Below are 16489 nucleotides of genomic sequence, written 5' to 3' on the forward strand. Positions count from 1 at the left end.
CATGTTGCAAGTTATCATAAAATGGAAGAATGTGTTCATAACTGCATTATGTATTATAAGGTTTGTAAAACGTGGTTTGACTTCATGTAGAGTTTCTGTCAACACAGATGTCAGAAGTGACGCAAGTACCAACAAGTGTTTTAATTTGACAAAGGCTGTGAAAAAGGGAAAAATATTTTAATGGTAAATTTAATGATAAATGATTTGATATTTGGGGATGATCATTTTGTCCATTTGCACTTTTTAATTATTTTAATATCGTTTTCCACCTCGGTGCAGTTCCCGGGTTAGACGTCTTCAGCTTTGTGAAGAATGGAAAAGTACAGACTGGCAAATGTACAGAAAGGAAGGCCCAGACAAAAATGAGGCTGAACTGGTTTGTTTGTAAAACACACAGACACAGTGTCGGATCAGATTTCAGATCTCTTCTTGGAGCACTTGTACAGTCAGTCATTTGGCATTTATGTGTGAGATTCACATAGTAATTACATTCAGCACTATCACTGTGTTTACTGCCAGTCCAGTCTCTTCTAATAAATGTGACTCCCCTTCCCTCATTTCTGTTCAAGACTGAAAATAACACTTAGGTTAATAAAATTGACTTTGATTTGCTATGATTTACATTAATAGTAACAAACTTCACAATGGTAATCTCATGTGTCAGATTAAATGCAGCATGACGTGCAGTTGCACGCAGTGGACTGCTGGCTGATTATGTTTTGTTTTCTGTGCTCAACAGTGCAGCCCAGCGCTCCTGAGAATGTTACGCTTTTTGTGGAAGAGACAAAAAAAAATCCACATCTTCATATCAGTTGGAAGCACCCTCCCAATATAGACATCCAGTCTGGCTGGGTCACTGTTTTCTACCAGCTAAGAGTCAAACAGGAGAGGAGCAGCAAGTGGGAGGTGAGCGGAGTAACTGACATATGACACTTTGAGGAATCTATGTTTGTTCCAGTCTTCCTCTGATATTCTTGGGGTCAAGGTCATTGGGGCAAAGGGTCAAAATCTATGTTTTTCAGTCTGATTTGCTCCAAACTTGGCACACATATGAAGATAAATATTGATTTGGAAAGGCACACACCTGTCTACAGAGCTGACAGTGCATGTCAGAGCACAAACCAAGGATGAAGTCAAAGGAATTGTCTGTAGACCTCTGAGACAAGATTATCTCCAAGCACAAATCTGGGGAAGGATACAGACACATTTTGTCACGCCCGACGGGTGCCAGGCTTCCGAAGTGTTTGGACCCATGCAAACTCTTGGACTACTGGATGAAGAAGAAATCGTGGTCTTTAATTCTGGCTCTGGTTCGGCACACAAGTGATCAGTCGGTGAGGCAGAAGTACAAACAGGGTCAGGCAAAAACGCAGTCATGGGCAAGCAGGGTTCAAAGGCACGAGCAGACACAGACGTCATGGGCAAGGCAAAAGGCAAAGTCAAAAAACAAAGCAGGATCTGGATACACGGCAAAAACAGGACTAGATACAAAGCTGGTAAGTGTGCAAAGACAACAAAGGAGCAAGGGTGTGGTGGCTGGGTGGAGATTAAATAAGACAGGAGTTAACTAGGTGCACGTGAAGGAACAATCAAGAAGGGGGTGTGGCTAGTGAACAGAGATAGGGATGAGACAAGATAGTGAAGGCAGGAAGACAGAGTGGGGTGATGAAACAGACAAAGATGTGTGAGCAGGTGCAAGAGCGGGAGTGAGTGAAAGAAAAACATGACAGGTGCAGGATGTGAAGTGAAAATAAATGACTGGGCGTGAGACATGTTAAGTGAACATAAATAACTGGATGTGAGACAAGGACATAAAAGCAGGTGCAGGATGTGAAGTGGGAACAAGAGGCAAAAACAAAACTGAATCATATTTCCGTGAACAGGAATCAGACATGAACAAGAGACTAGACTAAACATGAACTGGCGAGACAGACTTAATCAAGACAGAAAAGCAGACCGGAGATAAACTAGATAAAACTGCTCAGGGAATAATAAGAATTTAAACACCATGACAGAACAATACTGAAACAAGCAGAGATAAACTCTAAGTATACTCAACAAAAATATAAACGCAACACTTTTGGTTTTGCTCCCATTTTGTATGAGATGAACTCAAAGATCTAAAACTTTTTCCACATACACAATATCACCATTTCCCTCAAATATTGTTCACAAACCAGTCTAAATCTGTGATAGTGAGCACTTCTCCTTTGCTGAGATAATCCATCCCACCTCACAGGTGTGCCATATCAAGATGCTGATTAGACACCATGATTAGTGCACAGGTGTGCCTTAGACTGTCCACAATAAAAGGCCACTCTGAAAAGTGCAGTTTTGTTTTATTGGGGGGGGGGATACCAGTCAGTATCTGGTGTGACCACCATTTGCCTCATGCAGTGCAACACATCTCCTTCGCATCATCCGTGACGAGGACACCTCTCCAACGTGCCAAACACCAGCGAATGTGAGCATTTGCCCACTCAAGTCGGTTACGACGATGAACTGGAGTCAGGTCGAGACCCCGATGAGGACGACGAGCATGCAGATGAGCTTCCCTGAGACGGTTTCTGACAGTTTGTGCAGAAATTCTTTGGTTATGCAAACCGATTGTTCTAGCAGCTGCCCGAGTGGCTGGTCTCAGACGATCTTGGAGGTGAACATGCTGGATGTGGAGGTCCTGGGCTGGTGTGGTTACACGTGGTCTGCAGTTGTGAGGCTGGTTGGATGTACTGCCAGATTCTCTGAAACGCCTTTGGAGATGGCTTATGGTAGAGAAATGAACATTCAATACGCGAGCAACAGCTCTGGTTGACATTCCTGCTGTCAGCATGCCAATTGCACGCTCCCTCAAATCTTGCGACATCTGTGGCATTGTGCTGTGTGATAAAACTGCACCTTTCAGAGTGGCCTTTTATTGTGGGCAGTCTAAGGCACACCTGTGCACTAATCATGGTGTCTAATCAGCATCTTGATATGGCACACCTGTGAGGTGGGATGGATTATCTCAGCAAAGGAGAAGTGCTCACTATCACAGATTTAGACTGGTTTGTGAACAATATTTGAGGGAAATAGTGATATTGTGTATGTGGAAAAAGTTTTAGATCTTTGAGTTCATCTCATACAAAATGGGAGCAAAACCAAAAGTGTTGCGTTTATATTTTTGTTGAGTGTAGAAATGAAACAAAACCAGACAAAGTGCAAACAGAAATGAGAACAGCATAAAAGAGCAAATGATAACTAAATGATCAACTATGAAAACACAGATTAATAGAAAGGAATTGAGACATGATCTGAATATAAATGTAACAAGAAAAGTGACAAAGCAAAATTAGAACGTAGAATAAACACATGATGAACATAAAAACAGAACTGAGAATAACCATATGATGAAAATATTAGTGAATAGTAACAAGAACAAAGTGACAAGAAAAACATGACAGAATAAATCATGATGAAAATAAATAGTAATAAATCAAAGCTGCAGCAGACGGGAAACCATGAAAAGAGGAAAATCAAGGGCTTAGTGCCCTGACCGGGCCCAGTTCCTGACACATTTCTGCTGTTTTGAAGGCCCCAATGAGCAGTGTGGCCTCCATCATCTGTAAATGGAAGAAGTTCGGATCCACCACGACTCTTCCTAGAGCTGGCCGCCCGTCTAGGGCCTTACTCAGTTTAAGTAGTTTACGGATATCAGTTTACGGTTCAATTACTGCAGGAAATGTTGATCTCAAACCCAATCACCACAAAAAAAATTTTGGCAGCCGGTGGGGGGTATTACTACAACCGATGAGATGGGGAGGTGATCCAAGCAGCTCTCGCTTCTGGTGTCAAGCGCTTGGTCCTGCTGGGTGTGTCCCACTTTGGGGACGGACCATCTGTCAAACGGTAATGTAAGTGTCAAACTCACAGAGGACAGAAACCTCCCCCTCCAGTAAACGACTCAATAATCTTAAGAGAAATGTTGTAGAAAAACAAACAACACTAGTTTCTAACCTCAGGAAGCTAGACAACGAACTTCAACTTTATTTTTATCCATATGAACTGTCCTCTGAGCTGGAAAAATAATATTGATCTGAACAAGCAGGCGGCAGACAAACAGAAGCATAGGGACCGTCTACAAAGTTCAAAAACGAAAAGAGACACCAGAAAAATATTCAATAAATTCAGGTGTGGTGTCTGTTGGGAAAGTGTAGTGACACAGACCCACAACAGGGGTATAAATGAACGGACAATGGATGAGCCAAAAGTATAACACTTTACTGTTGTGAAATGTGCACAACGAAATACAGACAATTGCAGATTTTGGAATACAGCCAAATATACAAAGGTGACGTGCGGGCAGACTCGAGGATAGAAGACGTCTGTCCAGAGAAGAGCCGGATCCCACACGATTTCCACTGCCAGCGGATCTGAAGCACACCGGAGCCAAGTCCTGAGTCCCCAGGTGGCCACCGTCTTCAGCTGTCAGACTTGGTACTGCTGGCAGGAAGAACAGACAGATGATGGTGGGTGCGTGAACACCCAGCAAACAGTCAGCACAGCACAGTTCTCTTCTGGTGGAATACCTCCACCTCCTAATCACAGTTATCCCAAGAGTTCGTGCAGAATCCAAATGTCACACTAGCGGAGTCTGGGATGAGGAGCAGAGAACGCCAACTCCCCAAACACACCTACAAACTCTTGTGTACAAAGGTACGTCTGCAAACTCAGAATTTAACGTAGTTAAACACAGAAGTAAAGACGTTACGACTGTCTTACGTTTAGCTGAACAATTCGTGTTCAAAGGCTGAGTGTTTACCTGACGGGTAGACGATATCTCGGCAGGGAGGTGGAGTTGCTGCCCGGTTTTTATTGTGGGTGGTGAAGTGGTGGTGATGACTGACAGCTGGTGATGGGGTGGTGATGAGTGACAGCTGTCACTCCCGGCTGCTCCTGTGAGGCGGCTGCGTCCTCTCGTGCCTGAAGCCCGCACTTCAGGCAGGGCGCCCTCTGGTGGTGGGCCAGCAGTACCTCCTCTTCAGCGGCCCACACAACAGTGTCACCGAATTCACTGATCACATCAGTGGTCTCCTGCTGGTTATACTAAAGCCAAACAACCAAATAAACTCCTCACCTAACACTGTCCCCGGAGCGGGACATACACAGCGGGACCATGCGCATGACACCAGAAGCGAGAGCTGCTCTACCCCACCCCACCCACCCCATCCCAGACCAAAAAAAAAAAAAAAAAAAAAAAAAATCATTTTTACGGTGATAGGGTTTGAAATCAAGATTTCTTGCAGTTGAGCCGTAAACTAAAATCTGTAAACTACTAAAACTGAATATATATATATATATATATATATATTATGAATATATATATATATATATTATGAATGATATGATACTCACATTTTGTGAGACCTGCGTTTACATTTTGGGAGATATTTTTTCAGTATTCCCCAGGGTTCTAGCTAGTGCCGGGTAAATTACGTGATCGCGACTCATGGCTGGGGGTCTGGGGGCCCCAGCGGGGGTCAAGGGAGCAGAGCCCCCTGAAGCTATAGGGTTTTATACATCTAAAACATTATTGGCAAGCCCTATTTTAACTAATTTTGAGTGGTTTTAGATGCATTGAAAGAAAAATTATTATTTTAAAGAATTATTATTTTAAACAATATAAGCTGTAACTGCCTTATGAACAAGAGCTGAACCTGGACTGATCAGTTTTTCCACTTTCACTGATTCCCTGAGCCTCCTCCCCCGCTCCTCCTCTCCTCTCACTCTCTCTCCTCTACCCCCTCCCCCCTCGGTCTCACTGTCCGTTTTCCTCCGACCTTTTTGAAAACAGGGAGCCTTTAAACTGTAAAATAAGCCGTAAACTTCTGAGTATATTATCAGCATCTGCTGACACAAACAACTCTGCATTATGAAGCATTTTTCTGGAGGATTTTTTTTTCCTTTAAGTCACAGCGGAGTGCATCGTACTCAATCCACTCTGCTCTCTGCTTTCAGCATTCTGTGGCTTCACAGAGCGCTGAAAGCAGCTGACGTGCTGTTCTGTATAATGTTTGTGCTTGGATATGAAAACAGAAAATTGCAGTACTGGGTGGTACCACACGGCACTGCCCACCATAGCTGAAACTATGGTATTCACATTTTGCAATTAATGGTTTGCAGATAATTCAATTTGCAGCTGATTCACGTTTTGGGGGTTAACAGAGATCTGTCTGTGCACCGACGCTCCCCATCCAACCTGATGGAGCTTGAGAGGTACTGCAAAGAGGAATAGACAAACTGCCCAAAGATAGGTGCACCAAGCTTGTGACATCATATTCAAGAAGATTTGAGGCTGCAATTGCTACCAAACGTGCATCAACAAAGTATTGAGAAAAGGGTGTGAATACTTATGGACGCATGATTCCTTAGATGTCTTGACTTCCTGTTTTCTGTTTCTTCAGCTTTTTTTTTTATCTTTAAGAAATTTGCAAAAAAACAAACAAAAAATTTTCATATTGCCATTATGGGGTGTTGCGAGTAGAATTTTGAAGGAAAAATAAGAATATACTTCATTGTGGAATAAGGCTGTCACAACAAAATGTGGAAAAAGTGACACTGTCAATACTTTCCGGATGCAATGTGTCTGTGTGTGTGTGTGTATATATATATATATATATATATATATATATATAGGGTGGCCCAAAAAAAATGCACCAAAAAGCATTTTGACATCACAGAAAAACCAATCAATATCAGACATTTTCTGCATGACCATGTAGCTGAAGCATGTCATTTTTCTCTCCAATGTACGGTTTTTAGTTCAGTCTTTCCTTTTTGATGTTTTAACCCCTTATCTTTTACACCACATGATCAATGTAAACTCCTTGTCTGAAATTTCCTAAGAAAGAAATCATCCTTCTCCAGTTTTCCGGAAAACCACCTAGCAAATTCAAATCTCCTTGCCCTTTGCTGGGGAGTTAGTTCACTCTGAGACTGAATTTTAAAATGTAAACGGATGCAAATCAACAGTTCTTGTTCTCTGAATTAGGATCAACTGTGGCATTTTTTCTGGACTTTAATGTCTTGCAGAATAAACTTTAGGGCTCCTGAAATGAGAAAAACAATTATTTCCCAGTAAAACCATTTCCTGGTATTCATATTTTTTAAGACACCATATATATATATATATACACACACACACACACACATACAGTAGTGTTCAGAATAATAGTAGTGCTATGTGACTAAAAAGATTAATCCAGGTTTTGGGTGTATTTCTTATTCTTACATGGGAAACAAGGTACCAGTAGATTCAGTAGATTCTCACAAATCCAACAAGACCAAGCATTCATGATATGCACACTCTTAAGGCTATGAAATTGGGCTATTAGTAAAAAAAAAAAGTAGAAAAGGGGTGTTCACAATAAAAGTAGTGTGGCATTCAGTCAGTGAGTTCGTCAATTTTGTGGAACAAACAGGTGTGAATCAGGTGTCCCCTATTTAAGGATGAAGCCAACACCTGTTGAACATGCTTTTCTCGTTGAAAGCCTGAGGAAAATGGGACGTTCAAGACACTGTTCAGAAGAACAACGCAGTTTGATTAAAAAGTTGATTGGAGAGGGGAAAACGTATATGCAGGTGCAAAAAATTATAGGCTGTTTCATCTACAGTGATCTCCAATGCTTTAAAATGGACAAAAAAAAAAAACAGACACGCGTGGAAGAAAATGGAAAACAACCATCAAAATGGACAGAAGAATAACCAGAATGGCAAAGGCTCACCCATTGATCAGCTCCAGGATGATCAAAGACAGTGTGGAGCGACTCCAACTCCTAACATGGCTAAGACCAAAGAGCTGTCCAAAGACACCAGAGACAAAATTGTAGACTTCCACAAGGCTGGAAAGGGCTACGGGGCAATTGCCAAGCAGCTTGGTGAAAAAAGATCAACTGTTGGAGCAATTATTAGAAAATGGAAGAAGCTAAACATGACTGTCAATCTCCCACGGACTAGGGCTCCATGCAAGATCCCACCTCGTGGCATATCAATGATCCTAAGAAAGGTGAGGAATCAGCGCAGAACTGCATGGGAGGAGCTAGTCAATGACCTGAAGAGAGCTGGCACCACTGTTTTCAAGGTTACTGTGGGTAATACACTAAGACGTCATGGGTTAAAATCATGCATGGCACAGAAGGTTCCCCTGCTTAAATCAGCACATGTCCAGGCCCGTCTTAAGTTTGCTCTTGACCATTTGGATGATCCAGAGGTGTCATGGGAGAAAGTTATGTGGTCAGATGAGACCAAAACAGAACTTTTTGGTCTTAATTCCACCCGCTGTGTTTGGAGGAAGAAGAATGCTGAGTACCATCCCAAAAACACCGTACCTACTGTGAAGCATGGGGGTGGAAGCATCATGCTTTGGGGGTGTTTTTCTGCACATGGGACAGGACGACTGCACTGTATTAAGTAGAGGATGACCGGGGCCATGTATTCCCTCAGTTAGAGCATTGAAGATGGGTCGTGGATGGGTCTTCCAACATGACAATGACCTGAAGCACACAGCCAGGATAACCAAGGAGTAGCTCCGTAAGAAGCATATCAAGGTTCTGGAGTGGCCTAACCAGTCTCCAGACCTAAACCCAATAGAAAATCTCTGTGTTTCTCAGTGACAGCCCAGTAACCTGGCTGATCTAGAGAAGATCTGTGTGGGGGAATGGGCCAAAATCCCTGCTGCAGTGTGTGCAAACCTAGTGAAAAACTACAGGAAATGTTTGACCTCTGTAATTGCAAACAAAGGCTACTGTACCAAATATTAACATTGATTTTCACAGCTGTTGAAATACTTATTTGCAGCAGTAACATACAAATAAATTATTTTAAAAAATCATACATTGTGATTTCCGAATTTTTTTTTTGGATTATGTCTCTCACAGTGGACATGCACCTGAGATGAAAATTTCAGACCCCTCCATGATTTCTAAGTGGGAGAACTTGCAAAATCGCAGGGTGTTCACTTATTTTCCTCACTGTATGTGTGTATATATATATACGTATATATAGTAAACAAACAACAAAAGGTGTAGAAGTTGGTTGACAAATGGTAAGAAACATTTTTCCAACTTAACATGTAACAGTGGCACATATAAATGACCTCACTCATTGACTTGAAAGTTAAATATATGTGACTTTAAAGGTGTTTTCTCTGCAGGAGTATGTATCAGGAAAACAAAGCCATTTCATTGTGTATGGGCTCCACCCTGGGCTGGTTTACACAGTTCAGGTGCGCTGTAAACTTGACCATGGTGACTGGAGTGATTGGAGCAACGCAACCTACAGGAAAATTCCTGACTGTAGGTCATTTCTTGCTCATTTTTGGCTTTACAGAAATATTGCAATTGTTACAAAAACTAACAGCAACTTTTTGTATTATTATTATTTTAGATAATCGGAAGGATAAACACTTTTGGATATTGGTTTCTGCCATCTCTACATTGACAGTAGGAGCTGTTTGTATGTTGATCATTAATAGGAACCGGTATGTTATCTTCTGCAAAATAAATACACTCAACAAAAATATAAATGCAACACTTTTGGTTTTGCTCCCATTTTGTATGAGATGAACTCAAAGATCTAAAACTTTTTCCACATACACAATATCACCATTTCCCTCAAATATTGTTCACAAACCAGTCTAAATCTGTGATAGTGAGCACTTCTCCTTTGCTGAGATAATCCATCCCACCTCACAGGTGTGCTATATCAAGATGCTGATTAGACACCATGATTAGTGCACAGGTGTGCCTTAGACTGCCCACAATAAAAGGCCACTCTGAAAGGTGCAGTTTTGTTTTATTGGGGGGGGATACCAGTCAGTATCTGGTTTGACCACCATTTGCCTCATGCAGTGCAACACATCTCCTTCGCATAGAGTTGATCAGGTTGTCAATTGTGGCCTGTGGAATGTTGGTCCACTCCTCTTCAATGGCTGTGCGAAGTTGCTGGATATTGGCAGGAACTGGTACACGCTGTCGTATACGCCGGTCCAGAGCATCCCAAACATGCTCAATGGGTGACATGTCCGGTGAGTATGCCGGCCATGCAAGAACTGGGACATTTTCAGCTTCCAAGAATTGTGTACAGATCCTTGCAACATGGGGCCGTGCATTATCTTGCTGCAACATGAGGTGATGTTCTTGGATGTATGGCACAATGGGCCTCAGGATCTCGTCACGGTATCTCTGTGCATTCAAAATGCCATCAATAAAATGCACCTGTGTTCTTCGTCGATAACAGACGCCTGCCCATACCATAACCCCACCACCACCATGGGCCACTCGATCCACAACATTGACATCAGAAAACCTCTCACCCACACGACGCCACACACGCTGTCTGCCATCTGCCCTGGACAGTGTGAACCGGGATTCATCCGTGAAGAGAACACCTCTCCAACGTGCCAAACGCCAGCGAATGTGAGCATTTGCCCACTCAAGTCGGTTACGACGACGAACTGGAGTCAGGTCGAGACCCTGATGAGGACGACGAGCATGCAGATGAGCTTCCCTGAGATGGTTTCTGACAGTTTGTGCAGAAATTCTTTGGTTATGCAAACCGATTGTTTCAGCAGCTGTCCAAGTGGCTGGTCTCAGACGATCTTGGAGGTGAACATGCTGGATGTGGAGGTCCTGGGCTGGTGTGGTTACACGTGGTCTGCGGTTGTGAGGCTGGTTGGATGTACTGCCAAATTCTCTGAAACGCCTTTGGAGACGGCTTATGGTAGAGAAATGAACATTCAATACACGAGCAACAGCTCTGGTTGACATTCCTGCTGTCAGCATGCCAATTGCACGCTCCCTCAAATCTTGCGACATCTGTGGCATTGTGCTGTGTGATAAAACTGCACCTTTCAGAGTGGCCTTTTATTGTGGACAGTCTAAGGCACACCTGTGCACTAATCATGGTGTGTAATCAGCATCTTGATATGGCACACCTGTGAGGTGGGATGGATTATCTCAGCAAAGGAGAAGTGCTCACTATCACAGATTTAGACTGGTTTGTGAACAATATTTGAGGGAAATGGTGATATTGTGTATGTGGAAAAAGTTTTGGATCTTTAAGTTCATCTCATACAAAATGGGAGCAAAACCAAAAGTGTTGCATTTATATTTTTGTTGAGTGTATATAACTATTATCCAGCTGTATTAATACCCCAGAATGAGAACAATCTTACTTGTAACTTTTTTTTAGTTTGAAACAACTTCTATTGCCTCCTGTCCCTGGACCAAAGATAAGAGGAGTTGATTCTCAGCTTCTTAAAGTAACATCATCTGCATAGAATTTTCAGTCTATTCAAAATATTGTTCTGGCTCTCACTGTGCTGAACTCAGTCTGTACCTTTTCAGAATGGGCGCCCTGAAGATTTTGTTAGTGGACTGATCCTCAGTCACAGCTTTCCTCCTGCAATACCTCAGAAGGACCAAACAGAAGACTACCTTATCAGGTTTGACAGCAATGATGGGTCGCTGATAGATCATCCCAACTCAAAGAGGAGAAGCTTGAATTTTCCTGCTGGCTTCCATTTCCATTCAGAGATCACACACACAGAGTCACCCCTGAATCAGAATGAGACAGCCAGACAGAGAAGAAACGACTTGAACAACTTTGTAGAAAGCACTACGTCTCTCTCAGGAGAGCTTTGGTTTGCCATGGAGACACTTCATCTGCAAACCAAGAAAGGACCGTGCCAAAATATTAACTTTGGCAGTGAATGTCACACAGAGGCGTCATGTCCTGACCACCCTGCCGAGAGTACAATCAGGACTGCAGGCAAAGGTTACATAGCTATTCAAGAGAACACAGACGTGAGACAGATGGACTACAGCAAGGTAACAGAAATCAACAGTAACAACATACTCTTCCTCCAGAAAGAAAGTGGCTCATTTAACAGTTATCTTGAAGACAGCGGATGCACGGACGATCGGGATTATAGCAAGGTGAAAGAGGTGAGTGGTATCCACACACTTTTCCCGCAGAAAGAAAGTGCTTCAGTGAATCCATACTACACTAAAGTGTGTAGACAACACACAGAATGCACAAATCAGAGGCAAGAAAATCCTCAGCCAGCTGGACTCTCCAGAACAGGAGTATGCACAGAACTCAGTAACAGCGAATATGTACAAGGTAACCCTTTACCACCTGTAACGTAAACATTTTCTGACTGCTGAACCTGTGAAGATCACTTTTGCTATGTTTGCAGTTACACTTCCATAAACTGTTACAAGTGGCTAAACTACACCATCTTGAGTTTGTACTATTGTAATTTTGTATACTTTTTAATCACCAGGGTGATTTTGTTATACTCAAAATGTATCCAAAGTAGTAAATTCATTTTTTCCAACAAAAAAATGGTTGCTTTTAACAAAGGTTAATTGTGTGTTATCTGGTGTATAAATAAATGAAATCCATGCAACTGTGTTTATAGCAGGAAAGTTTGATAACTTTACAGGTTTAAGCTCTGGTGATTCCGTAATTCATGACAGTCTTTGTATTAATTGTATGATGTAAAAATGGCCGAGTCCACAAATTATTGTAAGTAAGAAGTTTATCATTGTTAATTGATCATTTATTGTGACTTCTCCTGTTGGTGTGCATGTTCAGAGCTGCCACTGTGTTTATGTGGCAAGTTTTACACAGAATGCCCTTCCTGATGCAACGCCAGATGGACAAGGAGACCGGGGATGGCTGTCCTCTTCATTGGGAAACAAGCATAGTATACTAACCTTGTGCCAGTTTGTTATTGCTAATAAATTGTGTTTTTGTTGGAATACATGAAATATTGGTTTGGGCCTATATCAATGACACCAGTAAAAAAAAATAATAAATTCAGCCACGCGTTACCAGTTGACCTATGTGTGAAGTATTTTTTTGTTTGAGAGACAGCCCAACTAGGAGGTCCCAGAGCCTGTTTCTACTCTGTATCTCCTTCCTGAGTGCCTCAGGGATATGTACTTGGGTCCCTGCTGAATGTGGCAAACTGCCCAATGTGCACTGAAATACTCCGCTTTTCTTCGTCACTGATGAAATTTTATTTTAATGGGTCATCATTTGCTACCACAAACTGGTTTTTCCATTCTCTCTTGTGACTGAGTACCTTTTAATGAAACCACTAAGGCCCTGATTTATTAGAGGTTTGCATGTATAAAAAGGTGCAGAAACACCATAGGTCCTGCAAAAAACAAAACAAAAAAACATCTTTTCAATGCACCAAACAGCACATATTGCAGTGCATTTGCCTTCATGAATATGCAATTTGGAGGGTGTCCACCCGACTGTGCAAAATGATGGATGTTGAACAGCCTAATAGCTGAGGTTTGCACATGTAATAAGATTTATTAAGATTAAAAGTAAATGTAGCTGGTTCTGATTGCGTCTGCATATTGTGCATTTGAAACCTGGGTGTTAACTTACTGCACATGCCCTAATTTGGCCCAAACTGGATCAAAACTCTTCAAGTTACGTGAACGACCACACAGACCTGAAAACAATTCCCCACATATATCTGTGTGTAAACATGCACTACATTTGACTTACATATAAAGTTCATATTTATATCCATAAATCAAAACAGCAAATATAATTGGCGTCAAAAACCCATTTTAATTTTCTCAGGACCACAATGATTTTTAAACATTGTATAACTGATTTCTTTCCTAAACACATCTCCTAAATATCACTATGTGTCAGTGTTTATAATTCAGATTGTGGGATCTTTTAAAGTGACTTTTTTGGTCCGGATATTTCAGTAGTTAACTTGTAGCTTTTCAGACACAGATGTGGACAGTTCACATCAGCTAATTATTACTAGGCTGTTCAAAATCATATTACATTTACAAAGGAAAATAAAATTCACTGGAAATATAATCTGTTTTCACATTCCATTTCTGACATCGTGTGAGGACAAACACAGCAGCGTCCCACTGGTATTTTTCTGGATGTATTCAGTCCAACTTTGTTCAAAAAAGATGAGGAGCATTTGTGTTTCAGCATGAAAAGCTTTGTTAATGTCAACTCCTCTCATCTTCATCAGTCTCTTCTGTACTTTCATTTGCTAGATGCATGAAGCTGAGTTGCTCCTCAAAGTTAAAAAATTTGTGGTTGCATTCCTTCTCAAACATTTTTTTCCAAAGTCTCACTGTAAGAGGAAAGAGAGAAAACGATTTTAATTTTTTTCAAGATTTAAAAATTAAAAATAACTTTTGCTGTAGTGTCCAATAATAATGAACAACAAATTATATATTTGTAAAAACCTCAAACATTTACAGTCTACTCTACTACTTCTAGTGAGCTGAATACACTGCAGTCTGGTTTTAACCAGTGAGACCAACTCATAGATTAAGGAGGTACTCCACATTTCCTCGGATTTGAGATACAGGAACCTACTGTATTCTGGTTCTTCTCCATGTGTGGTGTCAGGATCAGGCTGGGTGTCCTCCTCCGGGCTCAGGTTGCTGCTCTGTGGCATTTGCTGCGTGGTCTGTCTGCTCCAGGCTGGACACCATCATCTCGTAGGCTTTTCTGGCTTTAGACGTCAGCTCGATCATCTTGTGGTAGTAATCCTATGAGTAAGAAAGTATTCATTCTCTCTGAAATACTGACATTTACTCAGCGTGTCAAAAATACTTCATGGGGTTGCTCACTGTAAAAGGTCCATCGAGAAATATGGAACATTTTATTTACTATAAGAACGTCTTTTCAGCAATTATGTGCAGTTACTGAATATTAGTCCGACCTGTGCGCCATCGTAGTTGAAGATGCCAACGAGGCTGACGGGCACGCACTTGCTGACACAGCGACCCAAAGCTTTCCTGGAGAGAGCAAAAACGAATGGCACTCCCTGTTCATGACAAGTGTCCATGATGGTGTGGAGCGCCTCATCCAGGCCACCTGTGGAAATGCATGAATGTTGTGTAAGACCATCAATAAGACAGCTTTGAATCTAGAGTTTGAGTTGCCTGGTAACACCCAGGTCTTAATGTGTAAGCACTGTTACGCAAAGAAAATTTTAAACGAAATATGGAAGCTGTTGTTTCATGTTGAAACAGCTTACATATTTTGCACAACTTGTGACTAAACTACATTAAAATTAGGAAGACTGTTATGTCCTAAATTATGAAAATGATTAGGACTGTGGTTGGCTAAAATATTCATCTACTATGTTTTACGTTACTTCTGTCAATTACTTGATATTCTTCTTATCCGCTACTATAAGCAACAGGTTGGTTGTCATGCCCCACAGCAGTTTGTTCTCAAGATTCTAGAAATGGAGCAATATCTCCATCTGGTAGACATTTACCATTAACGCAGGTACAATAGAATTTCACCAAGAGATCTAGTTATTATTATCAATAGTAGTCACTGCAGTAGAGGTAGTAATGATCTAGTTCATTCTGATAGATTTGATAGGTAGTCCAGTTTGCACACAGGCACATATTGCTGCTGTCATGTGTATGTGCATCATCTGTTTCATTCACTTTGTGATCAATTTCAGTGAAAATAAATTTTATATACATACATACATACGCAATTCTGTCCTTGCACCCATCTGAAGACAAACCCCACCCCCCGGTCACTAATGCATAAACTGTAAGGGATTTCCTCTCTGCAAATTTCATTTATATAGTTTATGCCTCTGGGAAAGATGTACTGTAAAGTTTCTTTTATTTTGTGACTGATTTCTTTCACCCACTAAAACTAAAATTTTAAATTTCATAATTTTGGGACACCTGATTTTACAAAAATTCACAAAGGCAATCATTTTTTAAAACAGGTTCCTATAATGAGATGGAAAGGTGCAGTGCAACGTTCACATGCAGATATGCCATTATGTTGACAACAAGGATCCATAATGTATCTCAAACACTTGAATTTCATGTGGCCACAAGTCAAATGAACAGATTAATACAATAAGACTTAAACTCGTTTTTATTGTCATTCAGTAAAAAAAAAAATTATAGATGCTGTCACAGAACAAAATATCAATGTACTACATGAACAGATAAAAACACAGAATTAAAGTCCAAAGTGTGTGATTGTGATAAATAGCATTTGAAAAAAAAAGAATAAATAATGAGAAACAACAACAACTGAAGGCCTTTATTGTGTCCAAGCATGTTTCTCCAAAGAGGATATTGTGCCAAAGTAAGTTTTGACTGAAACTGGTTTTGAAAGATATTTTTTGTACACTGTTTTTAGTAGATTTTTTTTTTTTTTTTTTGTAGTTTTTCGATGTTTTAGATGTTTTTAGTAGATATATATCTACAGAGTGCATAAATTAATGTATTCATAAATTCTAACCTATAGATTTGTTGGTCAGGGATAACGAACTTTTCTGCTCGTTCAGTATTAAAAGGTTGTTCTTTCTTTCAGAATTAAAAAAAAAATCACAAGAGAACTAAAAGCAATGCTGTGTTTTCAAAGTAGAGAAACTGAAAACTGGGACCACGTACACACC

The 16489-nt window shown here is 40.9% G+C and overlaps 2 protein-coding genes across 4 annotated transcripts in view; one reads left to right on the plus strand and one right to left on the minus strand.

Annotated features, from left to right (window-relative positions):
* The window catches only part of prlrb (prolactin receptor b), a 69535-nt gene extending 56332 nt beyond the window's left edge, over window positions 1-13203 (plus strand). The window contains exons 5-9 of the mRNA XM_034170954.1: window positions 740-906; window positions 9188-9329; window positions 9421-9514; window positions 11227-11296; window positions 11382-13203. Coding sequence (XP_034026845.1) covers window positions 740-906; window positions 9188-9329; window positions 9421-9514; window positions 11227-11296; window positions 11382-12185 — 1277 coding nt within the window. The 3' untranslated portion in view covers window positions 12186-13203. The remainder of the gene's footprint in view (window positions 1-739; window positions 907-9187; window positions 9330-9420; window positions 9515-11226; window positions 11297-11381) is intronic.
* A 496-nt stretch (window positions 13204-13699) lies between these two features.
* LOC117511015 (selenocysteine insertion sequence-binding protein 2-like) overlaps window positions 13700-16489 on the minus strand; it is a 32045-nt gene continuing 29255 nt past the window's right edge. For 2 of the 3 annotated variants that reach the window (XM_034170952.1, XM_034170953.1), the window contains 3 exons: window positions 14768-14922; window positions 14419-14594; window positions 14083-14170 (listed from right to left, as the gene is read on the minus strand). In XM_034170952.1, coding sequence (XP_034026843.1) covers window positions 14454-14594; window positions 14768-14922 — 296 coding nt within the window. In that variant the 3' untranslated portion in view covers window positions 14083-14170; window positions 14419-14453. Of the gene's footprint in view, window positions 13789-13824; window positions 14171-14418; window positions 14595-14767; window positions 14923-16489 lie in introns of those variants that run through there. The other variant, XM_034170951.1, reaches the window with a different exon arrangement.

Source organism: Thalassophryne amazonica, chromosome 5 (genome assembly GCF_902500255.1).
Source record: "Thalassophryne amazonica chromosome 5, fThaAma1.1, whole genome shotgun sequence".
Taxonomy (NCBI): domain Eukaryota; kingdom Metazoa; phylum Chordata; class Actinopteri; order Batrachoidiformes; family Batrachoididae; genus Thalassophryne; species Thalassophryne amazonica.